The sequence below is a fragment of the Cyanistes caeruleus genome, chromosome 24 (genome assembly GCF_971803275.1).
Source record: "Cyanistes caeruleus chromosome 24, bCyaCae1.hap1.1, whole genome shotgun sequence".
In the NCBI taxonomy this organism is placed as follows: domain Eukaryota; kingdom Metazoa; phylum Chordata; class Aves; order Passeriformes; family Paridae; genus Cyanistes; species Cyanistes caeruleus.
In genome coordinates this window covers 4,898,356-4,926,248 of record NC_141724.1, presented here as the reverse complement: position 1 = coordinate 4,926,248, position 27,893 = coordinate 4,898,356, and the positions used below count along the sequence as shown (strand labels likewise).

Here is a 27,893-nt window from a genome sequence, read left to right as displayed (position 1 = left end):
CTAACGTGGCGGAAAACGATGTTTCCTCCCATCATGCCCCGCTCTACCGGGGCGGAAGTGCTCACTCTGTCCGCCCGCGGGACTTCATTTCCCGGCGTGCCCTGCGGCGCAGGACCGGAAATCCGGCGCCGCCTCAGGAGCCGCCCGGGCCGAGGCAGCTGCAGCCCCGATCCCGATCCCGGCCCCGATCCCGATCCCGACCCCGGCCCCCCCGCCCCCGGCCGCCCGGCCGCCCCCGCCGCCGCCATGGGGTGCACGCTGAGCGCCGAGGATAAGGCGGCGGTGGAGAGGAGTAAAATGATCGACCGCAACCTGCGGGAAGACGGCGAGAAGGCGGCCAAGGAGGTGAAGCTGCTGCTGCTCGGTGAGGAGAGCCCGGCGGGAGAGCGGAATGGGGGTTTCCGGTCTCGGGAGGGGTTTTGCGGGGAGCAGAGGGGCGCCTCTGCCCTCAGGAAGAAGTTTGGGAATGGAGAAGTCGGGGTCCCTGGAGGGGCTGAGGAGGTCCCGAGGGGTCCCTGGAGGGGCTGAGGAGGTCCCGAGGGGTCCCTGGAGGGGCTGAGGAGGTCCCGAGGGGTCTCTGGGGGAGCTGGGGAGGGTCCTGAGGGTTCCCTTCCGAGGGAGAGGGCATGGCTTGTGGGAGGCTGTCCTTGGATGCGGCCCCTGGGCTTTTCCCGATGGAATGTCTCCTCCGTGTCCCGATGGAATCTCCCCGTGCTCCCTCCAGGCTGCTCGGGGGAAGGGAGGGCGGTCCCTCCGGGGTGGGATTGGGCCAGGGCTGGGAGAGGCACGGCTCATCCTGCGGCTCCGGACAGGGAGGGGAGGGAATGCTGGGGCAGGAATTAAATTCCCAGTCAGGGAGTCGGGGTAAAACTCCGGGTGTCCGTGCGTGTGTGACCAGCGGAGGTGGGACATCCTGGGGGGATTGAGTGCATGGGAACAGGAGGTGTCAGTTCTCTGCCTTTTAGCTTTTTCTCAGGATCTGGGAAGAGCTGGATGGAGGATTTAGATTCCCTTTAACAGAGTTTTGCTGTGTTTGTTTTGTGTTTTGGAGTTCTTGGAAGTGATGATGGGAGCTCAAAGAAGGCACAAACTGCCCTTCCAGGAGACTGGGGGAGCAGATTGAAATGAGATGATGGCAAGAAATTGGATACTATGGAGAAATCCCTCTGTGAGGGTGCTGATGCCCTGACACAGGGTCCCAGAGAAGCTGTGGCTGCCCCATCCCTGGAAGTGTCTGAGGCCAGGCTGGACAGGGCTTGGAGCAACCTGGGATAGTGGAAGGTGTCCCTGAATGTGGCTGGGGATGGACTAGGATGAGTTTCAAACCCAAACTAGTGCAGGATTCTGGAATTCTGTTCAAATTCTCACATTTTATAAGCACCACTCCGGGCTGATGAACCATCTGCTCATGCTAGTCTCTCTTTTCAAGGTCTGGGTATATATTTTTGGTTATCCTGACTTTTCTGTCTCGGATGAGACAGATGGAGTCTGTGAGGATCCGAACAGCAGTGCTGAGTGGGTCCTGTTAGAGCAGGATGTGTGAAGGAACCATCCTGCTCCAGGAATCCTTTCTCTTTCCCATTTAGCCCGTTTTCTCTGCTCCCTGCAAGAGCTGCTCTGAGCTTTGTACTTGGTATGTCAATGGAAAAGCTCTTGGCTGTGTGTCAGGAGAATCCTTTGTTCTCCAGGTGTTTGTTTTGGTGTTAATAAGCAACACTTGCACATTCCCTGGGATGGAATAATTCTTTCCTCATATTTTCGTATTACATTTTTTACCAAAGCACCAAAGGCTTTGAGGCTGAGATTGGTTTTATCGGCAAACATGGAATGGGGGGAGTATCCCAAAAATTGTACAGTCATCAGTTGGAATGTGTTAAAAACCAGGTGAGGTTTTGGAACTTGGAGCAGCAGCTGATTTTGGATCACTGTTGGCTTTGGATGGCAGGAAAATTCCTGCATTTCCTGGTGTGTCTGCAGGTGAGGAGCTTTTTAGGAGCAATTGGAATGTTGATCTGGACCTACCTCTGGCTCTACCTGATCCCAGGTTAGGTTTGCACCTGGTTGTCACTTGCAAATCTCTCTCAGGTATTTCCTGGTTTTAAAACTGAGTGTGGTGATTCCTGGGAATACCAGGGAATGCTGGAATCTCCCCACACACATCCTTCTTGATGCAGGTAAAGCAGAACAGGGGATTCCCAGGCAAAATTATCTGCAGTGGGAACATCCTTTCAATGAGGCACTAGAAGCTGATGGAAAGGTCCATGAGGATTTTTCCATTGCTTGAGGAAGGGTTTTTTATCCCACATAAAACTGTTTGGATCTGCAGCATCTTGTGTCGTTCCCTGAGTGGTTTCTGCACCCCTCAGAGAGGGTTGGTGAAAAAAGAAGGGATTTTTCCTGAAGTTTGGAGTCCACACATCCTTCCCAGCTCTATGAAAAGAGCTGCCCCAGTTTGAGATCTGCGGAGTTTCGATGAGCAAGGAAAGGGCAGTGCCTGTGGAGATGGAGCTGGTTCCTTCCCAGCTGGGGTGTGAGGAGGCTGGGGAGGCACGGATGGACCCAGAATCTGGAGGGAGGGAGAAGAAGGCAAATACAGTGAAATTTGGGAGAGAAGAAGTGAAATACAGCCCAAATCAGGATACTTGGAAAAGGAATCAAATCCACATGAAAATCAGGAGATTGGTGGGAGAGGAGATGAAGTAAAATACACCTGAAATCAGGAGGTTTAGGAAGAGAAGAGAGGAAGGTAAAATTCTTCTGCTGAAAATTGGGAGATTTGAGGAGATAAGAAGAAGCAAAATACAGCCAGAATTGGAAGATCTGAGGAGAGGAGTCAAATACTCCAAAAATCAGGAGATTGGGAGGAGGACAAGAAGTCAGAAATCCCCAAATTAGGGTTTGGGTATGTTTTCTTTTCTCTCCTCCATAACCCTTATCTTCTTTTGAGCAGGGGAGGAAGGAGAGAGAATTCCAATTGTGTCCCCTTCTTCTGGGAGTTTGACTTTTTCAGCATCTTCCACCTGGGAAAGGGTTTGGATGCTGGAGGAAGTGGCCCCAGCACCTGGATAACTCCAGGATTTCTGGGATAAAGTTAATCCTAGAGCTGTTCCTGGCAGCTTCTCCTCAGGGATTTCAAGTCCCTCTGTTGTGTTTCCCTTTCACAGCTCTGAAGTTTGTTGAGCAGTTCTGTGTTCTGGAGGTATTTTATAAAACAAATGAAACCTGAGTATTGAATAATGACTGACCCTGGTTGTTATGACCCTGTGGGATGTAATTATTATTCCATGTTGGAATGCCACCAGCACTTCTGCTGGCATTGGCACTGGCATGGGCAGGGTGACAGCAACAGTGGATTCACTCTCTGGAACAGCAGCCAAAGCTCCTGGGAGGCTGGGAATGGCTGAGGAGGCTGGGAACAAGCTGGGAATGGCCCAGGAACCCTCACTCCCATTTTTCTCCTCCCATTTGCCCCCAGGAAAAGGCTCCTCGGCCGGCACACGCACGGTTCTGCTGCTGGGGAGACCTGACAGACTTTTCCAGCCAAGTGGAGGAGAGTACTGGAGCTGTTCCTGGTAGGGCAGGAGCTAACCCAGATCCTTCACTCTGCTTGCAGTGCCTTTTCAAAGGCCTGGCATGCTGTTCTGGGCCGTGTCTCAGGGGTCTGTGTGACCCTGAGTGGTAAAGCTGGATTCCAGAGCTGTCCAATTCCCAAATCCCTGTGTAAACGGTGGTTTTGTGGCTCTGGCTCTGTGGAAGCACCAGTGTTGAACTGTTCTTGCCCAAAACACCCTGTACAGCCTGGACAGCTTCCCTGGGTTTGGATATGCTGTGTAATTACATTGAAGTGGTGCTGCTAATTAATGCAAAAACAATTGAAAATATAAGTTTGTTTTCAAATAACCTTAATTTGCATAATTCACCCTCCTCCACTAGTCCAGGAACTTTTCCCACCACTGATTTTTCCAACCTTTTTTCTTTCCTGAACTCTCCAAAGCTTCCTCAGCGCTGTTTTGGTTGTGTTTTGGTTTAAGGTAGGAAAGTGTTTTCTGGGGATAAAAACCCAGGCAGAGCTGGTGCTGCAGTTAATGATGTCGTTAAGTGAAGTGGCTTTTCTTGGAGCACAGCATCTGTGCTTTGGATCCCTATTCCAGAGGACCCCTCTGGGGGTCAGACCTGGCTGCTCCTCAGCTCTTGAAATGCCCTTGAAGTGCTGATATGAAGCTCTGTGATGGGGTGTTGGTCTCCAAATATTGTCCAAGCAGTGGCTGCTGCTCCAAGTGTCCTTCCCTGTGGGATCTGCTGTAGGAATCCTGCTGGGGAAGCTGCAGGGAGCTGTTGTTTCTCTGATCTTGAAGGTATCTGGCTCTGCTGGAGGTTGCTGGTGACTTGTGGCCATGGGAATATTCTCCTCATGCAGTTCACAAGGACCTGGATCAGGCCAGATTGCACCAGGAAAGGTTTAGGTAGGAGATCAGGGAATATTTCTTCATGGCAAAGGTTGTCCAGCCCTGGCACAGCCTGCCCAGGGCAGTGGTGGAGTCTCCATCCCTGGAATGCTCAAAAAACAGGTGGAAATGGAAGCTGGGACATGGATTAGGGGTGGACATGGCAGTGCTGGGATATGGTTGGATCTCAGAGGACTTTTCCAACCTTAATGATTCCATGATTATAATTCATTTGATAGCTTGTCAGATCTATTTGAAGACACAGCTCTTCTCTGGGCTTTGAGCTCCATGAAGATCCTTCCACAGCTGCACTGGAGGCTGGAATTTTCCTGTCTTCAGGTGTGGGAGCTGCAGCTTCCACCCATCTTCTCCCACCTTTCCATTGGGTCTCTGTGTACCTTCCTCTTGATTTTCTGTTCTGCCCATTTCCCACCAAACCCAGATGGTTTTGGGGCAGGCAGGCAAAATGCTCCTTATGTCCAGAGTGCCTGAACTCCTCGAGTTTTTCAGGAATCATCCATAATTTATTTAATCTCCTGGAAAAGAGGTTCTTTTCCACCAGGGCCAGATGCCCTCTTTCTGCTCAGTGCCATTTTCTAGCTGTGGGATGGGAATTCTTCTGTCCCCTGTGGCATGTGGACATCACGTGCTTGTGTCAGGACACATGGGTGAGTGTCCATGCCCAGCACTGGGATTTGGGGATGGACAATTTCCAGCAGACAGCTTGGTCAAGGAATTGTGATTGCATCTATGCTCCAAGAGCCCTCTGGATATAGTTCAAGTTTCATTAAATTCTGAGGCAGAGCATTGAAATAACTTTTTTTGGAAGAGCAGAGGGAGCTGTAAAGAGGAATTTTTTAATTAGATCATGGATCTAATCTTCTGGAAGTTTGGAGTGAGCAGAGCTGTGCCTGCAGCTCCTGGGATGCAGCAGGCACTTGTTCCCTGCAGAAGTGAGATTGAAAAATGGTATTTTCATTACTTAAATGGTGTTTGGAGCTGAAATGAGGGACAGATGCCAATTATTTATCCAGTACGCTGTTTGTGGTGATCCCTGTGCTGTTTCCTTTGTTCCTGGGGATCCGATGCCTGGCTCTTGTTTCATGTTTTCCCAGTTGGTGTTTGGTCACTTGAGTGCCTCTTTTAACCTTCTCTGGTTACCGGGGTGCTACTGCCTATGTCAGCTCTAGAAACAAACCCTGGGAATGCTGGCACACGGGGTTGGCCTCCTGTAGCTCAGGGTCTCCATCCCCTGCAAGCTCCTGGTGTTTGGGGAATGAGCTTATCCCTCAGCAGGAGCTGCTGGGCAGGGGGAACCCGGCTGCATGTTTGGAACAGCTCAGGATTGTTGTCCCTGCAGGAAATTCAGAGGATGTTTGACTTTTAAAAACGGGCCTGGCACAAGATGATGCTTGATAATCAGGAAGACTAAGGAATATCTTTTCTAAGCCCAGGTCTTCCCACTGTTCCCTCTCTTCCCAAGTTAACTGTTGCTTTATCATCCAGCTCCCATTCTACAGGCCTTGCTTGGCTGTTTCTTTGCTGTCGCCACTTAGACTTGGATCCAAAGACACCAGACTCGGCTTTTTTGTCCCATATCCCCAAGCACATCCATTTATCATGAAATCCTGAAATGGATTGTGTTGGAAGGGACATTAAAGCTCATCTCATTCCATGGGCAGGGACACCTTCCACTTGCCCAGGTTGCTCCAAGCCCCATCCAGCCTGGCCTTGGACACTCCCAGGGATCCAGGGGCAGCCACAGCTGCTCTGGGCACCTGTGCCAGGGCATCACCACCCTCCCAGGGAACAATTCCTTCCCAGTATCCCATCCATCCCTGCCCTCTGGCAGTGGGAAGCTGTTCCCTCTCATCCTGGCACTCCAGGCCCTTGTCCAAAGTCCCTCTCCAGATCTCCTGGAGCCCTTTTAGCTCCAAGGGATCTCCAAGGGGCTCTAAGGCTTCTACCTCTGGAAGCGTTGCAGGCCAGGTTGGATGAGGCTTGGAGCAACCTGGGACAGTGGAAGGTGTCCCTGCCTATGGCATGGAATGGGTAGAGTTTTACAGCCCCTCCCAACCCAAACCATTCCATGATTCTGTAATCCTGTGAGCTGTGGGGATCAGGGCCTGCCCAGGAGGCTGGAGATGGTGGTTTAATGTTCAGCCAAGAGCCACACAAGGCCTCTCCATGGGGGTCTCCAGCCACGCTGCTTGACAACAGCCATAATTCCTTCAAAACACTCCTGGGGGAGATCAAAGAGCTGTGAAAACAAATCCAAATCTGAGGTCTGTGCAGGGTCTGTGCTCATAGAATCCCAGGATGATTTGAGCTGGAAGGGATTTTAAAGCTTATCCTCTGCCATGGGCAGAGGCACCTTCCACTAGACCAGGTTGCTCCAAGCCCCATCCAGCCTGGCCTGAAACACTTGCAGGGGTGCAGCAGAGGGGTGTTTGCTCCTGGTTTGTGGTTATTTCAGCAGCTCCTTAAGGAATTTCTCAGAACCGTCAGTGGTCACTCAAGTCTGGGTGTAGGGGACAGGCACAAGTTCCTCCAGCCTGCTGTTTCCCAGGAATGGTGCAGAATTCCTGGAGATATTTCAACCTTCTGAGTGGTCATGGGATGTTTCTGAACTTTAAAGTAATTATTTAATTAAAACAGAGTTGAGACTTTGATAGTTTCAAGGCAAAAAGGAAAACTCCTCTGTTCCAGAGCCAATCTGGGAGAGCTGGGAATGCTCAGCCTGGAGAAGAGAAGGCTCTGGGAGATCTTAGAGCTCCTTACTGTGTTTAAAGGGGGCTCCAGGAGATCTGGAGAGGGACTTTGGACAAGGGCCTGGAGTGCCAGGATGAGAGGGAATGGCTTCCCTCTGCCAAAGGGCAGGGATGGATGGGATACTGGGAAGGAATTGTTCCCTGGGAGGGTGGTGATGCCCTGGCACAGGTGCCCAGAGCAGCTGTGGCTGCCCCTGGATCCCTGGGAGTGTCCAAGGCCAGGCTGGATGGGGCTTGGAACAGCCTGGGATAGTGTAAGGTGTCCTGCCCATGGCAGGGTATGGGATGGGATTTAAGGTCCTTTCCAACCCAAACCATTCCAGGATTCCTTCTGTGATTCTAAATCTTCCACTGGGGCTGCTGCTCTTCCTGTACATCTCCCAGGTTCCTCTTGGTGGGAGAAAGCCATGTCAGCTTCAGCCCATGTGCTCCAGCAGGCCCAGCAGTGCTTGCAATTTCACTGACATGATCCCAGGGCTAGTGTTGTTTCTGTTTTCAATATGCCATTCTTTACCCAAGCCTTGACTTTTTTTTTCCTCTGGAAGCAGTGACAGCCTCAAGTGTATCCTGTGCCATTGGCTCCTGTTCCCTCTGCAGTGAGGCTGTAGCCAGCTCATGTGCTGTGTTTTATTTGAATATATTGTTTTTCCCATCATTCTTGTGGAACTTGAAGTGTCAGCCTAATCTCCTGGTTCCTGTTGACTTTTCCAACAATAGCTGTTTTTTTCAAGCCTGGTGGCTCAACACTGCTGCTCCTTTCTCCAGTGCTTTTTCCCTTTCTTCTGATTCCCAGTGCAGTTCTCTTGCCACATGTGATTCTGTGGTATCCAAGAGTTTTCTAGGTGTTCATTGAAATAAAAGACCTCAACAGGGGAATATAGGGTCTGTGCTGTCAGGGTCAGGATGTTGGGATATGCATTCCACACAATGAGGTTGGAAGGAGGGAAGTGGTGAAGAGGATGAGGATTTGATAGTTCAGCTTTCCCCAGCTGTGGCTGCACAGGTCCATGGGGTGCTGGAGGCTGTTGAGATATTCCTCATGGAATACAATTCAGGAATGCAGTGCTGTGGAAAGCTAAGGAGGGTGCTGGTGGGTAAGGGGAGGTGTCCATGTTCCTTGTGGGGTTGGATGTGGGATGAGTGTTAAGTAAAGGAAATGTGTTTATCAGGGAGATACCCATTGGGATTTAGGGTGATTTGAACAGCTCCTGCTCTACACTTCCAGTGGCTCTGAAGCCATTGCATATTTTTGGAACTGGACTCCTCCCAACTTGCTTGTGCTGTTTTTGGGACCCTTTCAGCCTGCCTGAGGGGAGCTGGTTCCATTTGGGATTTAGGAGCTGTATCCACAGCCAGATGATCCAGCATTGCTTCCAGCCTGCTCCTCATCTGGAGGGTCCTGTCACATTCCCAGGTCTGTAACTCACCCCTGGAGCTTCAGGTGAACTCCTGGGATTATTCCCGAGCTATTTATCAGTTGATGTTGGAACTACTGAGAAATAACCCTGGGTTTGGGAGCTCACCAAGGACTGCAGCATTTCAGGAATGGGCTAGTGGAGTTCCTGCCAAATCCCTGCAGTTTCTGAATTGGCTGTTGCTGGAGGTCCAAGCCACAAGCCTATGTCAGGCCCTTCAGTTTTATCTTCACACTCGTGTAATGGATTCTCCGGGTGCATCCCTGTTCCGTCCCTGGAAGAATTTGTCTCAGCAGTGACCTGGTTTCTCTTCAGAAACTTGCAGACGTTCCAGGGCTTTTCCCCTTAATTATGTGTGTGGAATTCCTTTTCTGAAGTACAGTTTAATGCAGTTTTGATACAACTTTGGGGGGAAAAAAGTGCTGAAAACAGAATTTTTAGGACCTTCTGGAGCAGGAAACTGCATGCTTATGTCTGAAGATGCAAGAAGTCTGACCTACCTCCTTAGAGAATTTTTAAAGCAAAAATCTAGGGTTGTGTGGAATTCCTCCCTTGGAATTCCCAGTCTGAGATGTGTTTTGTTGCTCTCTTTCCTGTAATCTCCAGCGTGTGGCAATGCCAAGTTGCTTGGCTTCCCATCTGCTGCTCCAGGAAATCCTCTGACTTTCTTGGGGGAAGTGGTTGGATGATAATTTCCCACCTATGGATCCTTTGCTTTCCCAGGGCCAGCGCTGATACAGCTGGAAAGCTGCTCCAATTCCCTCCTGCTCCAGAGGGAGAAGGGATCTGGCTGTAGGAACATGTACAGGGACTGCCACCCTTGGAGATGGAATTCCAGCACTTACATGCTGAGCTTTTCCCTAAGAACTTGGGGTGTTACTGGGATGTTACTGGGAGGGTTGGGGTATTACTGGGATGTCACTGGCGTGTTACTGGGTTAGGTGTGGGGTGTTTCAGAAGCTGTGATGCCTCCATCTGGTTTCCAGAGGGAATAGTTGAACACTTGTGGAAGGATTGAGGACAGGGACGTTGTGGCATTCTTGCCCAGTGTGTCCATGGAGTGAGACAATCTCTGTAACAGATGAGCTGCTCTGTGTCCAGGGTGGGATGAAGAGTTTCCTCACTGCTGTTTTGGGAAAAGAGAAGTTAAAGCTTCTGAAGCACTTTTTCCACAGGGTTATGACATTCACAGAGCTCAGCCCTGGTTTCTTGGGGCAGAATGTGATCCCTGTCTGGCTGTGCTCATGGGAGCAGAAGAGAAAGGTTTGCTTCTCCTTTGTCAGGCAGACAAGCCCCAGGAACACTCTGATTTCCATGGGCTTGAATCCACTCTCACATCTCATAATCTTTGAGGGTCTTCCTGATTCCCCATCTAGTCCCTGCCTAAGATCCCAGAGTTGGAGGCTTTGCGTGAGGAATCTGTAAGAATTCCAGTGTAACTCTATCCACTCTTGATGTGAATTTCTAGTGTGGAGCATCAGTTTCAGTAGCATTTAAATTCCCATTTGTTATTCCCCTACTGAATGCTTAAGCCACAGTGGGTGTAAACACCTCACATGGAAGTCCCCAGAGCTGGAAACAAAGGGTGCAGGATAAAAGCTGCTCTGTTGGTCCAGTATGGATCTCTTCAAGCAAACCCTTTCCAGTGGGTTGGAAAAAGGGAAATAGCACCTTGTCTGATGTGAACATCTTCAAGTGTTCAGAGAAGCATCAAAGGACAGAAGTGAGACCTAGAAATGTTGAAATTGGGTCCAGAAAGAAAGAGTAAAATGGGAATGATTGGCTGGAGTGGAGTGAGAGAACCTTCTAGGCATCACATTCCACCCCCTCTGCCATGGCAGGGGCACCTTCCTCTATCCCAGATTGCTTCAAGCTCTGTCCAGCCTGGTCTTGGACACTTCCAGGGGTGGGGCAACCACAGCTTCTCTGGGCAACCTGTGCCAGGGGCTTGTCACCCTCACAGGGAAGAATTTCTTCCCATTATCCCATCTATCCCTGGCTTCTGGCAGTGGGAAGCCATCCCTCCTTATCCTGTCTTTGCAGGTCCTTGACCAAAGTTCCTCTCCAGCTCTCCTGGAGCCCCTTTAGGCACTGGAAGGGCCTCTGAGATCTTCCCAGAGCCTTCTCTTCTCCAGGTGGGACACCACCAGCCCTGCTAGCCTGGCTCCAGAGTAGAGGGGCTCCAGAATCATGGAATCCAGGATTGTTGGGGTGGGAAGGGACTTTAAAGCTCATCTCGCCCCCTGCCATGGCCAGAGACACCATCCATTAAACCTGGTTGCTTCCAGAGATGGGGGGACACAGTGGGAAGCTGTTCCTCTGTGTTAGACTAGACATGGGCAGTGTTAAACCCTTTTTTCCCCCAGCACTGCCCATCTCCTGGGCCATCCCAGCAGGAGCTGCAGCCTTCCATTCCAGAGCTGGAGGGGAGATGTTTTTCAGTGAGTGTTCATGAGGTACCTTGCCTGGGTGGCTCTTGCCTGAGAGAGAGAAAACCTGGAACAACAAGAAAAACTTCTTAAGGAATAATAACTCACTGTTTGGCTGTGGCTGAGGAGCCACGTTGGGGTAGTGTTTGGTGAGGAGACAGTTTGGAGGATGTGGGTTCCTAATTTCTCCCTCTGAAGTAAGGTGTGAGTAACCTTGGAGAGGGGAATTCCTGCTCTACCAGACAGTGTTGGGGGTTGAGGGGGGAAGGGAAGGGGTTAAAGGAGTCTGGTTGGAATTAGTGCTGTGTTGGCAGGGTTGGATTTGATGGGGTTGGTGATAGGTAGAACAGCTTGGCTGCAGTGGGAGGTTAATTTGGGATAATCTAAGGAGGAAACAACAGTAAATATGATGCTGAGAAGGCAAAAGCAGAGAGGTCATGCCAAAAGTCCCTGCTCAGTCTGGATTCAGGGGTGTTTGGGGACACCAGAGATTTGAACCTGGGAATGTGGAGGGTGGATGTGGGAAATAAAAATAAGGATTTGTATCCTCCCAGGGTGGAAGTGCTGAGTCCACAGAGCATTAATGTTTTCACATCTGACCGCACACTGAGCTGCTCTGGGAGAGCTGGGAATGTTCACCTTGGAGAAGGGAAGGATCCAGGGAGACCTGAGATCTAAAAGGGCTTCAGGAGAACTGGAGAGGGGCTTTGGACAAAGGCCTGGAGTGACAGGATAAAGGGGAATGGCTTCCCACTGCCAGAGGGCAGGGTTTGATGGGATATTGGAAAGGGATTCTTCCCTGTGAGGGTGGGGAGGGCCTGGCCCAGTTTGTCCAGCTGTGGCTTCCCCTGGGAGTGTTCAAGGCCAGGTTGGATGGGGCTTGGAGAAAACTGGGATAGTGAAAGTGCCTGTAGCAGAGGGTGGAACAGGATGGGTTCCCAAACCATCCTGGAATTCTACAGGTGCTTTATTCCATCTGGGCTCACCTGAGTCATCTATCCCAATCCAAGCAGGTCCAGCATCATTCCTTGCCTGCAGCCAGCCCAGCTCTGCAGCTCAGGGAGTCTTGAGGCTGAGGAGCCCTCAGGCAGTGGCAGAGCCAGCTGAGCTGAGCTGAGTGAGCCACACGAGGTGAAGTCTGGAGCTCTGCTGACTTCAGGAGCACTGTGCCTGCCTTTGGCACGCTCCTGGCTAGGACAGGCATGTGGGACAGCTCTGCTAAGCTCCATAAATCAGGATAACTAATGGTTTGGAATCCCAGATGTCCACTGCCCTGAGCCATGCAGCAGGAACTTGGCTTGGGAGTGCTCTGGGATCTGGCACAAAAAAGTAGGAAAACCAGGGAACTTGCGTTTTTTTGCAGTCAGGAATAACTGACCCTACATCAAGGGGTAATTGACCTCCCCAGGAGAACTGACCCTTCTTCAAGGGGTAACTGACTCGCCCCCAGGGATAACTGACACCCCAGCTCTGCAGAGGTTTGGAAGCCAGGTGTTCTTGACAATCTTGGCTGTTGGGATGCAGCTCTGAGATTTCACCCTGTGCCAGAGGGTCACTTCCTACCTGGTTGTTCAAGGTTTTCCTGCCCAGCTCAGTAACGGTGGCAGCATCTGGTGATGCTGATGCACTTTGGCTGTCTTGGCCAGGAGTGAGGGATGGGAGTTGCTCTGTCAGATAAATCCTCATCCCAGACCTGCCTCCCAGCTGGCTGCCCCTGCTGACCTCTGGAAATTCAGACATTTCGGGATTTTTTTAGCCAATGAACTCATGGTGACTGTTGGCATCTGTAAATAAAATCCAGGAAGGGTGTACCAGGACAGTACAGTGGAACTCTACTAACAGTAGCAGTACACAAGGATTATCCTACTCCAGACCCCATCAACTTCTCTGTGGGAACTGGAAAAAGCACATCCTGCTTTTCCTTTCAGTTTCATGTGGTTAACTGGATTATTTTTGTGCTTTTCAGGTGCTGGAGAGTCTGGGAAAAGCACCATTGTGAAGCAGATGAAGTAAGTGAGTGCAGGCTGGAACATTTGTTTTTGTTTGAGATGGGATAAAAAACGTGTGGTGCCCTTCTGGTTTGGCTTGGGAGTAATAAACTGGTTTCCTTCCAGGATTATCCATGAGGATGGCTACTCAGAGGAGGAATGCAAACAGTATAAAGTGGTTGTGTACAGCAACACCATTCAATCCATCATCGCCATCATCAGAGCCATGGGGAGGCTAAAGATAGACTTTGGGGAAGTTGCCAGAGCAGTGAGTATTGCATTTATTTCCTTAGCCTGAACTGTGTTAATGAATCCTGGAGTTTCAGTCCAGAGCAGAATATGTTGCAAGATAAAGTAGCAAAAAACCTGTCATAACTTTAGTGTACTGTCAGTACAAAACATCAATATTTTACTGAGGTTCTGGGTAAGAACTTTTAGTAGTTTGAATGCTTAAAAAAAAATAGGGTTTCCCTTTCTCTAAATTATTATTATTAAAAAATCTTTCTCTAAATTATTTGAATTCTTTGGGAATTTTGAGATGGGAATTTTGAGATGGGAATTTTGAGATTAAAATTTTGAGATGTTTGAGGCTCTGCTTTGTCCCTTCCCTCCAGTTTTTTTCATTCCCTGGCCTGTTTCTTGCATTTATGTCCAGCAGTTTGAGCTGGAAGTCAGGAATCCTTGTGGTGGTGGGAAAGTGACAGAGTGGGAACTAGGGACTCCTGGAAATGTGCAGGGGAGAGGAATTGTGTCAGCACAGGGCTGCACTGTGACTGTTCTGCCTCATGCTGCAGTTGATCCAGCCCTGGATAGTTCGAATTTATGGTATTTATTTTGCATTTATGATTCCAAGTCCTGGCCAAAGGGCACATCTTCACTCACATGTTCACCCAGGCTGTTGTTCAGCTGCTGCTTCAAATCCTTCCAGAGTTCTCTTCCACCTTTCTTGGTGCTTTTTGAAGCTGAGTTGGGATCTTGGAGCTGGAACAGGGAAGATGCTGAATTCAAGTCTTTCTCAGTTACCTGCCCATGCTGAGGTGGCTTCACAAGAGCTGAATGCCATGAATTTTCCCCATCCCAACGGGCAAAAACCTTGCCATGCTTTCCCAGGAAAAGGCCAAATGCATGAAACCATGGAGTGACCTACAGAGATCCAGAACTGGGGTCCCTCTACATTTGGGTGTTAACACCTCGATGAGGTAGATTTGGGATTTGATGAAGTAGATTTGGCACACTTAGCTTGGTACATGCGAGGTTTGGGGCTCAGGGGAGAGGAGCCAGTGTTAGGAGGAGAATGCTGGGATAGTGGAAAGTCTCTCACAGCTCCCAGAAGGACCTGACAGGTCTGATCAGCGTAAGAATAAAAGCAGAGGGGGCTATAGGGCAGTGTGGGGTTCCCTGTCCTAAACCACTGGATAACCGGGACAAGAGCACAGTCCTGCTCTGGCTTCTGAGGGGGAGTTCTCACCCCCAGATCCCAATCAGTCCATCCCATATCCTGATGAAATGTTTTATTAAGGAATCAGTCTCCCTCACTTCCAACAGCAAAAGGCAAATCCTCAAAGCTTTGGTCCCATCATCTCTCAGAACTCACTTTTTTTCCCTCTTCCACTGTGCCACACGAACATAGGTTTTCCAAATAAAGTCTCTAGTTCAGTTCATTGGTTTGTAGAAGAATCAGCATTCCCACCTTTTCTCTGAGAGATTGCACCAAATTACTGGAATCCTGTAGTTTTGATGGGAATGGTGCCTTTGGAGCTGTGATCCCCATGGAAGCACTGTGGCCATCCCTGATCAGGGCATCTCACCCCACAGCCTGTAGCTTCTTCTCCAAAAATTCCCTTTCTGGCTGCAGGAGGTAAACAACTCTGTGACTTCTGGGAGAAAACTGGATTGACTGGACTGTGATTAATTAAAGCAGTGATTAATTAATGCTGAGATGTTGAACCTTGCTGTTGGTGGGGAAGGTCTGTGTGGATGGACATCCCAAAGATGTGTTCTGTCCTGCAGGACGATGCCCGGCAGCTGTTCGTGCTGGCTGGGAGCGCGGAGGAGGGAATGATGACGGCTGAGCTGGCTGGAGTCATCAAACGGCTCTGGAGAGACCCTGGAGTGCAGGCCTGCTTCAGCAGATCCAGAGAATACCAGCTGAACGATTCTGCATCCTAGTAAGGAACCAACACCAGCTCCTGGGCTCTTCCAGCTCCCACAGTGGTGGCCAGAAGGGGCCGGCGTGGCTGGAGAGGGGCAGGGCTGGGTGGGAAGGTCCTGTTTACACCGGTGTGACTGGGTGACACTGGGGATGGAGTGCTGTTTGTCTTCTCTCTATGGATCATTGAGTGTGGGGGAAAACCCCACATTCCTTGTTCTGTGCCTTGGTGAATTTAATCTTGGAGTGGTTTGGGTTGGAAGGGACCTTTGAGATCTCATTCCACCCCCTGCCATGGGCCCCAACACCTACCACTATCCCAGGTTGCCTCTAGCCCCATCTAATCTGGCCCTAAACACTTCCAGGGATGGGGCAGCCACAGCTTCTCTGGGCAGCCTGTGCCAGGGCTTCATCACCCTCACAGCAAGGGATTTCATCTAATGTTGAAAAATGTGATTTTTGACAAATTTGCTATTTTCATGGAAGAAACTTGGCATCTTGTGCTAAGGTGAACACGAGCCCAGGTGTGCCCAGGTGGCCAAGAGGCCAATGGCACCTGGCTTGGATCAGGAACAGGGTGTCCAGCAGGACCATCCAGTGCCTGACCCCCATACTGGGCACTGCTGAGGCTGCACCTCCAATCCTGGGGTCAGTTTTGGGTTCATCATGACAAGAAGGACATGGAGGGGCTGGAGCGTGTCCAGGGAAGGGAACGGAGCTGGGGAAGGGTCTGGAGCCCCAGGAGCAGCTGAGGGAGCTGGGAAGGGGCTCAGCCTGGAGCAAAGGAGGCTCAGGGGGCCCTTGTGGCTCTGCACAAGTCCCTGGCAGGAGGGGACAGCCGGGGGGGTCGGGCTCTGCTGCCAGGGAACAGGGACAGGAGGAGAGGGAACGGCCTCAGCTGGGCCAGGGAAGGCTCAGGGTGGACACCTGCAGGAATTTCCCCATGGAAGGAAGCCCATGGCTCAGGCCTTGGCAGGGGCTGCCAAGGCAGGTGGTGGAGTCCCCATCTGGAGTCATTCATGGAACAACTGGATGTGGCACTCAGTGCTCTGTTCTGGTGGTAAGCTCAGGGGTTGGATCCTGGAGGTCTTTTCCAAGCTCAGTGATTCTGGGATTCTGTTGGAGTGGCAGGAGCTTGGCTGTGCCACCTCCATTGTCCCTGCAAAGGGGAGCAACACTCCGAAAATTTAAACTGCCACATTCCTGACATTCAGCAATTTCCAGAATGGGAACACCTCATCTGGCACATCAGTATTCCCAATTTTCTCCTTAGAGCTTTCCCTTTCTTCCTGTTCCTGTGCCTGGCACCTCACAGGCAATGCTGCTCTAAACTGTTCTGATTCTAAAATCTTCTTGTCCTGGCCCTAAAATCAACACAGCTGCTGAACAACTGGAAGGTTCTGAGTAGATAAACAGGCTGCTAATGGAATTTTTGATGAAATGCCTCATCTTTTTCCAAGGGCAGGTTAGTGCAGGAAAGGGAAACTGTTCCTTTGATGAGCCAAACAGTTGTTTTTTTCCTTTTTTTTTTTTTTTTTTTTTTTAAACTCACATTCTTGGTCTCTCTACAAGAAATATTTGACACTCTGAAAGGTGATTTTCAGCATTTCCAGCTGAAAACTCCTCAGTTTAAGCTTTAATCCTTGGAAAAATGAATTGGGAAGAATTTTGTGGAGAAGTTTTAGCCGTACCACAGCTCACTGCCTGCAGGGTTTTGCTGTTCAGAGCATATTTGAGCTTGAAAATAAGGCAGAATCCTTCTTAATTTGCAGCACCTTGGCAGGGGTTTGGATCAAGGGAAGGGCTGACAGGAATTTTCTTGGATTTGTGCATTCCTTTGCAGCAGGAAAGGAGGAAATTTGGGTTTCAAGGGAGGAAAGAGGTTGATGAGGAAGGGGAAAGGAAGGAATAATTTAATGGAAATATATGAAGAAGAGATGGAAAGCTTAGGGGCTTGGGCAGAGAGCAGGAATGGAGCTGAAGGAGGAACCTTGGTGTCTGTCTGGATGGCTTTGGAAGAGGAGGAAGATGAAGGCAGCTGGAGAAATGGAGCAGATTGGGAAAAGAGGGTGTTACCCTGCTTTTATAGGTACCTGCTTGACCCAACTGCTTTCCAGAGGTGGGATTTTGGAGGCTTCTTCCTGTTCCTGGGTATTTGCCACCCAGCCATGTCCAGGTGCAGGTCTGGGGATGTTACACCCAGGATGAACCACCCAGGCATTTCCTGAGAAGTGCCCAGAAAATTCAGCTTCCTGTCCCAAACCCACAGGAAGTTGCACCAAACCAATGTTATGATGCAGCTCGGCAACTCCAGCGTTGGGAAACGCTGCTGGTGGATTCATCTCATCATGGCAAATTCATGTCAGTAAAGGGCTGCCTCTTGCACAGGACATGCAGAATTGCCAGGATTTTCCTCTCCCTCCTCACATGGCTCCTGACCTGCCTTATCTCTGGTGTTCCCCAATGACAATGTAACCCTAACCCTTGAAATATCCTAAGCTGGAAGGGACCCACAAGGATATCAAGTCCAATTCCTGGCCTTGCACAGGACATCCCAAAATCCCACCCTGTGTTTGGGGGGATTTTTCTCCATGGATGAGACCACTGTTCCTTGAGCTCTGCCACCATGACCATTCCCTGAGGAGCTATTCAAGTGCCTGACCACCAAGGATGGATGTCCTGCACCCTGTTTTGTGGTGGGACGACACAGACTTTGTCCCACTTCTCTTGGGAATTTCACTTCTCTGTTCCTTTCATTATCTCCTACAAACAGCACTGAAACCTCAGTGTGTGCAGCTGTTAAATCTGTCTTTCATTTTCTGGTTTTCCAGCTGAAATCCAGTTTTGTGCTGTGTTTCCATACCAGTTCTGGCTCCACATCAGATTCCAGGGCTGAGACACATGGAATGGAGGAAGAGAGGAACAGACAAGTCACTGCTTGTAAAATTCAGGTGGCATCAAGAGCAAGGGTGCTGTGGCAGAGAGCCAAGCACTTCAGCATGGAATTGTTCCAAAAACTCCCCTTCCTGTTGTTTCTGGGCCCTTCTCTCTTGTGGAGGCAGAGATCCTGCCCATCAGAGCACTGCCCTGGCAGGCTGGGGGTGGTATGGGAGGAGAGGAGGTGGAGGATAACACTAATCCAAACAATCTCTCCTGGAATCGTAGAGTTTTCCATGTTTTCTTCTTTTTTATTTTTTTTAAAGAACACCTGAGTAGCCCCTGGTCCAAGGTGTTAATGTTGAAATGCTTAAAGCCTTTCCCAGCACCATCTGATAAAGCTCTCTGCAGCCACCCTGGATTTTGTGTGAGGTTGCAGACATTTCTTAACTTGCCTTTTTGCAACTTCACATTTCTCTTTCCTTCTGATGTGAACAATGGCTCTGTGGCTCCCAGCTCCTGCCTCCAGCCAGGGCTGTGGAGAAGCATTTAGGACCTCTGTGCACAGTTGGGGAAGGAAATTTAAATCCCATCTGATTCCATGGGCAGGGACACCTTCCAGTATCCCAGGGTGCTCCAAGCTCTGTCCATCCTGGCCTTGGACACTTCCAGCAGTGGGGCACTCACAGTTTCTCTGGGCATTCCATTACAGGGCTTCACCACACTCCCAGGGAGGAATTCCTTCCCAATATCCCCTCTAAACCCCTGTTCAGCGTGCAGCAGGGTGAATGTGAAGGATATTTCCTTTTCACTTGTCTCCAGATTTTCAAGATTATTGGAAATGTCACCAAGCACATAATGCTTTAAAGTGTTTTTGTTCCTAGTTTTGATACTTTTCCTGGATTTCAGGCAGATCCCAGCCTGTGGAAGCTGTAGGTAATTATCTGCAGTCTCACAGGCAATTAGCACAGTTCCTGATCAACCTTTCTCTAGTCCTGCACGTCTCCTCACATTCCCAAATGCTACTTCTGGCCTAAATTCACTGACATGGTGCTGGATAAAAACTAGATTATTTCTAAGTGGGGTTTTTCCTTCTCTTTTTTTCCCCTCCTCTTTTTCCCCTCCTTCTTTTTTTCCCCCCTCTTCCTCTTTCCCCCCCCCTCTTCTTTCCTTCCTCCCCTACTCTTCCACCCCCTCTTTTCCCCCCTTCCTCTTTTTCCCATCCTCCTCTTCCTCCCTCCCCACTTAAGGACTTTGAGAGCCATTTGTGGCTTTGAAATCCTTCCTCTCAGCACCAAAAGGAGTGAATTGTTATCACCATTCCAAGGTTGCTGTGAGCAGGATGAGGAGGGGAGCTCTGTTACCTTTCCTGTTCATTTCCCAGCATCCCTGTCCTGCCATCTGTGCTTCCTGGAGCTGTCTGGGTGTGGGATAAGGCAGGACTGGCATGTTTCCTGATCAGACTGGAATTCCCAATACAGTGTGATCAGAAAGCCTGGAGAAGAGAAGGCTCCAGGGAGACCTTAGAGCTCTTTCAGGTAACTAGAGCTGGAGAGGGGCTTTGGACAAGGGCCCAGAGGGACAGGACAAGGGGGATGGCTTCCAGAGGGCAGGGATGGATGGGATACTGGGAAGGAATTGTTCCCTGTGAGGGTGGTGATGCCCTGGCACAGATGCCCAGAGCAGCTGTGGCTGCCCCTGGATCCCTGGGAGTGCCCAAGGCCAGGCTGGACAGGGCTTGGAGCAGCCTGGGACGGTGGAAGGTGTCCCTGCCATGGCAGGGGGTGAAACTGAGATGAGCTTTAAGGTCTCTTCCCACCCAAACCATCCTGTAGTTGTGGGATTCAGCGATCTCTGCACACACTGGCCTTGTGCCAGCCAGGCACAGGATGTCCCAGGAGTACTTGGAGAGTCAGCAGGACAAACGAGTGACACTGGGGGTTTGATCAGCACTTTTTTTCTACATAGGGCCTCATTTTAAACATGAAAAAAGAAGGAAAACAAACCCAAATTGGCTTTTTGGAAGCTTGTGGTGTTGAAGGATGAGGAATAGCTGGCTCTGTAAACACAGGGATCCAAGGTGGGGAAGGAGGGATGAGCCTCAGCCTCTGGATGTGCAGGAGGTGGTGGGAGGGGATTGGAAGTGCGTGGCATGAGGGGAGACACAGCGAAGTGTTTCTTCTCAGAGCTGTTTGTGAGGGGTGTCTCTGACTGGGAGCCAGACTGTGGCAGCTGGGGGGCAGGAGCCACTGGGAACAAGGAGATTCAGACTGATTTTCCAGCTTTTGGGGGTATCTTTTGCAAGTTCCACTTAATCTGAAGTAGAAGTGGCACTAGCTGGGTTCTGCAGCCTGGGTTTTTGGGAGGACACAGCTGCTTCCTCTGCCCACACTTGGCAGGACTTCCAGGGTTTCCCAGAAATCCCCTTTGCTGGGTTTTCCAACCACTTATATTTCCATGGGATTTGCCCTTTAGGTCTCCCTGGAATTAGTCTGGTAAAGTTTATTGTTTCAGGCAGCACCACTGAATCTGATATGCCTTATTCCCTGGTTGAGTTTGTTTGGTGGGAGTTTGCCAGCTCCATTCCCTCCTCCCTGGCAGCTCCCAAAGCCTTAATTAGGAATTATACCACTTTCAGTGCCCAAATTTCCAACTGGCTCTTGGGAGCAGGTGCTTTACAGCTTCAGCTTGGCCTCAGCAGTGCTGGGTAAGAGTGGGACTCTATTTTAAAGGACTTTTCAGCCCAAACAGTTCCATGATTTATCACATCAGTGGTGTGACCTGTATCAAAGACAGGCTTTGAGGAGCCATTGGGTCAGTTCTTGGCATTCCCTTTGGCTTTTGATACATTGTGTCTCAACTAAACTTACACTGGTAGGAAAAAGAGAGGAGAACAAACATCTGGGCATGTTACTGCCTGAGCAGAAATAGTACTTGGTAGATAGAAGCTGAGGAAGGTAAATACCTTCCAAATCATGCTTTATTAAGCTGAAACTAAAGCCAGGCCCAGCCCTGGTCACAGAGCAGCTCAGAAACCTGCCTTCCTTCTGGAGCTGAGAGAAGGATGAGAGGACTGGCTCTTCCTGGACTAAATCCACTCTCAGTTCCTAGCTCTGTGGGAAAGGCCCCGTGGCACCGGGCAGGTCCTGGCAGATCATTGGGATCTGGGGTTTGGAAACAGGGCAGGGCTCTGCAAGTCCTGGCCAGGGGCGTGCTGGAGCAGTTGGAGGAAGGATGTGTTGCTGGGGTTCCTAGCACAGCTTCCAGGCACTGGGAAGAAGCGATTCCTGGCTGAGAATGGATCTGTGATAATACTGTGTGATTTGGGAGGGTTTATTAGACCCATCAGAGCCCTCGTGCCCCTGAATCCTCCCGGGGAAACAGGACTGGGGTGATTAAAACCCGCTCCTGAGAAAGAACACAGCCTGTGCCATCCCAGCAGAGCTGTGGGATCTGTGTCATCTTTGTGAAAGCAGGAGGCTGAGCCTGGAGGGAAGATGAGCTCAGAGGTGTTGCTGGCTGGAGTGGGATTTCTGATCCTGCTGGGAATCATCTGTACCTCGTGCCGGTGTGCCTGAGAGCTGAACTCCGAAAGGAATGTGCTGGGGCTGGAATTAGTTGAGGTCTTGATAGGAAAATTTCTGCAAGGATGTGGTTTCTTCCAGGGCTGTATCCTCAGAGAGTGCTGTGTCAGCTTGTTGGCAAAGGAGGTGACTGGATCTACCTGGTTTGGGATGGTTTTTAAGGCTTCATCCCTCCCTCCCGGCTCCTTTGACGCATCCCTGCCCTTTAACAGCAAACCCTTGGATTTATTGCCTTGTGCTTTGAAGCGAGAGACCTTGACTGTGGATTGCCCTGGGAGATCCAGCCCTGGCACGGCTCTGCATTCCCTCCCTACCCTCCCCAGCCAGCTCAGCTCCACCAGCACCACCTCCAAGGTCATCCAGTGAGGGGTTAAAATCCCCAAACCCCCCAAAACATCCCTCAGGACAGCCCCAGGGGGTTGTTTGCTTCCAGGGCTGTGCTGTGTGAGGGAGATAAATAAATTCTGTGCTTTGTTCTGCAGTTTATAAAAGATTCATGGTGAGGCAGCCGACTAAAAAAAGCCTCTTGTGTTGTCTCTTCTGGTTTAGTTACCTAAATGACTTGGATAGAATATCCCAGCCGACCTACATTCCGACTCAGCAGGATGTGCTGCGGACCAGAGTGAAAACTACAGGAATTGTGGAGACTCACTTCACCTTCAAGGACCTGTATTTCAAGTGAGTGAAGGGCTGTGCCCGTGCCCTGCTCTGGGGCACATCCCACACTTGCTCCTGGTTTAACTGTCCTCCTTCCCTCCGTTATCCCTCTCCGCTGGCGTCGCTCACTGGAGAGACCGGTTTGACTTTGATTTGCCTTCTGTTCTTTTCAGCTGCTTTTATGTTGGAATCGCAGACACAGGTACTGACTGCTCGTTTCCAGGATCCAATCCCAAAAATAATACTAAAAGGACACTGACTGGAGTTGGAGTTTGAGTTTAACCCTTTCCTTGGAGCAGAGGAACCGAGCCGTGTGCGCAGCCAGGCTGTGGCTCTGGGATGCATGGTGTGCTCCATGTGTTCCTCTGGGAATTGCCAGCCTGCTCCTGGCACTGCAGGGACTGGGACTTTCCTGTCCCCTCTGCTGATCCAGTCCCTGCCAGGTTGTGGATCCAGCCTGCTCCTGGCAGTGTCCCTTTACATGTCACTAACGAGCTTCCTCTAACCTCAGAGCGGCTCCTGCCGCCTCCATACGCTGAGGCTGCATCCCTCGTTCCTCACCTTGGATCCCTCTAGCTCCCCTTCCTGCTGCTTAGGAATTTCTTGCTTCAGATCCTACGTGTGCTCCTGACAAACTGCTGGAGGCCCAGGGTGGGTGTAGGACAGTGCAGTGCCTGTGGCTCAGCCCCCTTCCCGCTGTCTGTGCCAATGGTTTGGAGCCTTTCCTGCTCACATTCCTGAAAAGCATCTGTTGGCTTATTTATAAATGGGGTGTGAAACACTTCGATGGAGCTGCAGCAAAATCCCAATGGTGCTTCTAAAATCCAAGGGTTTTAACAGGATTGCAGACTGTTTTGGATTGGATGGGACCTTAAATCCCACTCAGTCCCACTCCTCTGCCATGGGCATGGACATCTTCCACTATCCCAGGCTGCTCCAAGCCTCGTCCAACCTGACCTTGGACATTTCCAGGGATGGAGCAGCCACAGCTGCTCTGGGCACCCTGTGCCAGGGTCTCCCACCCTCACAGGGAAGAATTTCTTCCCTATATCACATCCATCCCTGCCCTGTGGCAGTGGGAAGCCATTCCCCTTGTTCTGTCCCTCCTGGCCCTTGTCCCAAGTCTCTCTCCAGCTCTCCTGGAGCCCCTTTAGGCGCTGGAAAGAACTTTCAGGTGTCTCTGGCTCCTTCCCAGCTCTCCTGGCTCCAGAGCAGATGGGCTCCAGTCCTTGGAGCATCTCTGTGGTCTCCTCTGGAGAGGGAAGCTTTTGCACAGTTTTTGGGAGAAGAGCATTTTGTCTTCCAAACTGTGCAATTTAAGAACATTTTAAACAAAAATGCCAGAATATTCGGCATCATCAATTTATTTATGCAGCTTCTGGTCCATCCAGGGAATAACTTGTCTTCCCGTGATGATGGATCAGGATTAGCATCTCCAGCGTGTTCCTTTAATCATCTCCACCCTCCTTCCCGATCCTGCCCAGAGCCATTGATCCTGTGCAGGGCCCCAGACACACGAGGTGCTGTCCCAGAGGGATTTGCTCCACAAAGGGAAGCATTAATCCATCAAAAACCCTGGTGCTGCCAGCTCTGCTGCTTTATTCCATCTCAGACATTAATAATGGGATGGGGGTGCCACAGTGACTGGAACTGGGATGAGCTGGGTTGTCAGGGATGCTTTTCCTTCATGGATCTCTCTGTGCTAATGGCAAATGATTCAAGCCATGTACATATCCTGGATTCTCACAGAGATTTCCATCTTGCCTTCTGGACCAGAGGGTTAAATAGAAGATGAGTTAGGGAAGGGAGTTAGTTTGGGATCATTAAATCCCCTTCTAGACAACTCCTTGTCTGCTCTGGGAACAAATCAATATCTATGATTTAATAACTCAGATATTAACTCGATTTAATTAAATCCCAATCCTGGGCTCTCATCAAAATATTTCAATGAGCAGGGGCTGGGACTACCTGTGACACAAATTTCTATTTAATTAGAAACTTAATTCAATTTATACAGAAATTCCATAAGCAACTGCTCAGCCTTTAACCTCCAATACCTCAGATTATTTTTTAATACATGAAATTATTTCTTAACCCCCTTAATTTCCTTCTGGGTCTCAGCAGGAGCTTGCAGGTAGAGTGTTCCCAATAATCCATTTCCCTGGAGGTGCTGTGAGAATGTGTTTGGAGTCCAGTCAAGCAAATGGGTTGTTGCTAAGGAAATAGGAGAGGGAACAAAATCAGCAGAGCTCTGGATGGTGACTTCCAGTTCTTCCTGCTGTAAACCAGAATCATGGAATGGTTTGGTGTGGAAGGGATATTAAATCTCATCCAGGGACACCTGGATCCAGACAGGCAGGGACACCTTCCACTAGCCCAGGTTGCTGCAAGCTCTATCCACCCTGGCTTAAAAGAAAAGAGAGAATTTTGATTTAAAATCCCCTCTCCCAAGAAGGGAATTTTAAAACCCGCTCTCCCAAGGGAAGCTCCTGTATTCCCAACCTGCTGCTCAGCCTCCCCCCATCCTTGGGAACACCACAGGGCCGGGCAGGAGGGGTGTGCACAGCTCCTGAGCCACTTCTCCTGCCTCTCCCAGGATGTTCGACGTGGGAGGGCAGCGCTCGGAGCGGAAGAAGTGGATCCACTGCTTCGAGGGAGTGACAGCCATCATTTTCTGTGTGGCCCTGAGTGACTACGACCTGGTGTTGGCTGAGGACGAGGAGATGGTGCGTGACACGGGATTTATGGCTGCATGGAAGGGAGCTGGGAGCATCCTAGCTCCATCCTGCTCCAGGCTGGAATGTTCCTGGCATACTCCTCCTGTTAAATTGTCTGAGAGCTGCAAGGACAAGCACTCCTTGGATCAGCCGGTGGAATCTTGCCCCACAAAGTGATAAATACAACCCATCCATGAGGTTTTCCACCTTCCTGGTTGCTGGGACGTGCCTGGAGTTGTTCTCATGGCTTGTTCCCTGCGTGTGAGTCACTCCAGGAAGGAACAGGAGGAGGTGACCTGATCCCCCGGTGCTCCTCCTGGGGCAATGGCAGTGAGGATGTGGTGGTGACACCCCAATTCTGTGTCTGCCTCAGAGCCTCTCTCCTCCATCCCACCCTTCCCTAACATCTCTCCCGTTGGATTTCCTTTTCCAGAACCGGATGCATGAGAGTATGAAACTCTTTGACAGCATCTGTAACAACAAATGGTTCACAGACACCTCCATCATCCTCTTCCTGAACAAGAAAGACCTGTTTGAGGAGAAGATTAAGAAGAGCCCGCTAACGATCTGCTACCCAGAGTACACAGGTAGGCTGGGATCACTGGGACCATGGGATCATCTGTGTCACCAGCCAGGAATGCCTGAGTCAGAGCCTTTCACAACCCAGAATCAGTTACAAACTTTTCCCCCAGTTCCTTCCCTGTGCCTCCTGGACAGCAGCTCTGGCCTGCTCAGTTGGCTGGTAGCTCATTTTCTTGGAAGAGCTGTGGTTGGGAACAACCTTTGTCCTCCCCTGGAATAAAGTGTTGCATTCCAACAAATCAAAGTCACTTCTCCGTTTCCACACCTTAGTGGGACAATAATTCCATTTAAATTCTATTTTAGAGGCAGTGGAACTTAACCATGTCTTGCTCTGGCTCCTGGACAGAACAAGACTGGACACCTCCACCCTGGAGTGTTTGTGTTGGGTGCCCAGAGCCCATCCCTACTGTGCTTCCACACAGGTGGAAGGTTTTACTTGGCCACTGCTCAAGGCATTTCTACCTTTAAAAACATCCTTCAAATCTCTTCAAGCCTGTTGATTTCTGTGATTCCCAGAGGAGCTGTGGATTCCCTGTCTCTGGAAGTGCTTGAGGCCAGTCTGGACAAGGCTTGGAGCAAGCTGCTGTAGTGCAGGGTGTCCCTGTTCCTGGTAGGGGGTGGAACGAGATGGGATTGAAGGTCCCTTCCAGCCTGTGTCTCCCATGATTTGTTACTCTCTGTGGAGCGTGGCTGTCCCAGCACAGCAATCCCTGGATCCCATGTCCAAGGTCACTGCCCAGGGAATAGACTTCAGATCTCCCAGAAGGAGTTAATGGTGGATTTGGATTTGTAGCTGGATAAGGCAGATGGTTGCAAGCAGCTTAGTATGGACTTAAAGGCTCTCGTGAGCCGGTGGGCAAAGCCAGGGATCTTCTCCTTTCCAGGCTCCAACACGTACGAGGAGGCAGCCGCCTACATCCAGTGCCAGTTTGAGGATCTGAACCGGAGGAAGGACACCAAGGAGATCTACACCCACTTCACCTGCGCCACCGACACCAAGAACGTCCAGTTCGTCTTCGACGCCGTCACCGACGTCATCATCAAAAACAACCTCAAGGAATGTGGGCTCTACTGAGAGGTAAATCCAGCTCGGGGTGTCCTGCTGGGAGCAGCTCTCTCTGCTCCCTTCTACATTCCTGGTTTCCTTCCCAGTGTTTCTGCCTGGTGAGCCCCAGCCTCTTGCTGCCTCGTGGGGACAGCGACGAGCATGACCCAGGAGCAGAGAACATGTGGAATCCTGGAATTCTTTAGCACAATCTTCTGTCTTAGGGACCTTTTATTGCTGTGGGATGTGGAATTAGGGCACAGTGAAGCCACGTAGTGGGAGTAGATCCTCCTGGCATCGTTGGACGGCGTGATCTCCGGGATGTGCGGTGGATTCCAGCTGGATTCCAGACCCTGGATATGTAGCTTTCTCTCTTCCTTTGGTTAACAAGCCACCACTAGTCTGTTTTTAAGGTTATTTTTTTTTTTTCCATCGAGAAAACTATAACTTTACTAAACTTTATTTCTTTATTTGCAAACCTTGTTTTAAAAATAATAATAATTAAAAAAAGCAACAAAAAAAAAATCACTTAACTATGCACATGTGAGCAGATCCTGCAGAAAATATTCCTCTTAGCAGGAATTCCTTGTTTTTAACACTTGCTATGGCCAGGATTTAATATTTCTGCAGCTACTAAGGGATCCTTAGAGCTTCGGCTTTTTTTCCATGTGTGATTTGTTACCATCCTGCTCCCCCCAGGCTTTGGGAAAGGCTCCTGCAGCAGAAGGAGGGTTTAGGTTCTGTTGGGGGTTTGAGCCCAGTTTTATGCCAGTATGGGAAGGGATTTGTGCTCAGCATAATCCTACCTCGGTGGGGAAAGGAGCTGAGCCCTCGCTGGGGGGAAAACTGCTGCTTCCCAGCTCCCAAACCACTGATTCCTGTGCATTTTTTGGGATGAAAACGGTGGATTATTCTGTGCTGCCTTTCCCATGGCCCTCCCTGCCCAGCCCTGTCCTGAGCATGCCTTTACTTTGTCTGTGTGGTGCCAAATCCCTGTTTCCCTCTAGTGCCATCCCTAACCAGTCCTACATTCCTTTGCTGATACATGATTGCATCCAGACTCCTCCCAGTTTGTCATGTGTACAGTTGGATCTGTTAGACTTGTTGGCAGTATTAAAATGGTGAGTAAAGACTGTAGCTTTTTCTCTACTTTATTCTTCCTTTTTCCAGGAGTGTTCCCAGCTTTTGTGCTTTGCTGGAGAAGGAAAGGAAGAGATTTGATGGGAAATGGGTG

The 27,893-nt window shown here is 50.2% G+C and overlaps 1 protein-coding gene across 1 annotated transcript; it reads left to right on the top strand.

Moving 5' to 3' along the window:
• On the top strand, nt 1–27,796 carry GNAI3 (G protein subunit alpha i3). Its single transcript, XM_023942334.2, has 9 exons — nt 1–364; nt 13,027–13,069; nt 13,175–13,316; nt 15,059–15,216; nt 22,208–22,336; nt 24,912–25,041; nt 25,466–25,619; nt 26,499–26,692; nt 26,767–27,796. Exons 1-8 carry the CDS (start codon nt 19–21, stop codon nt 26,687–26,689), a joined length of 1,293 nt encoding a protein of 430 aa, XP_023798102.2. The 5' UTR covers nt 1–18; the 3' UTR covers nt 26,690–26,692; nt 26,767–27,796.
• The last annotated feature ends 97 nt before the right edge of the window (nt 27,797–27,893 follow it).

Bases quoted from the DNA above. Each gene is read 5' to 3' on its own strand.
- GNAI3 (XM_023942334.2), top strand. From the start codon at position 19: ATGTTTCCTCCCATCATGCCCCGCTCTACCGGGGCGGAAGTGCTCACT. The intron at 25,042-25,465 runs GTGCGTGACACG...TTCCTTTTCCAG, and splicing joins TGGCTGAGGACGAGGAGATG to AACCGGATGCATGAGAGTAT. The intron at 25,620-26,498 runs GTAGGCTGGGAT...TCTCCTTTCCAG, and splicing joins CTGCTACCCAGAGTACACAG to GCTCCAACACGTACGAGGAG.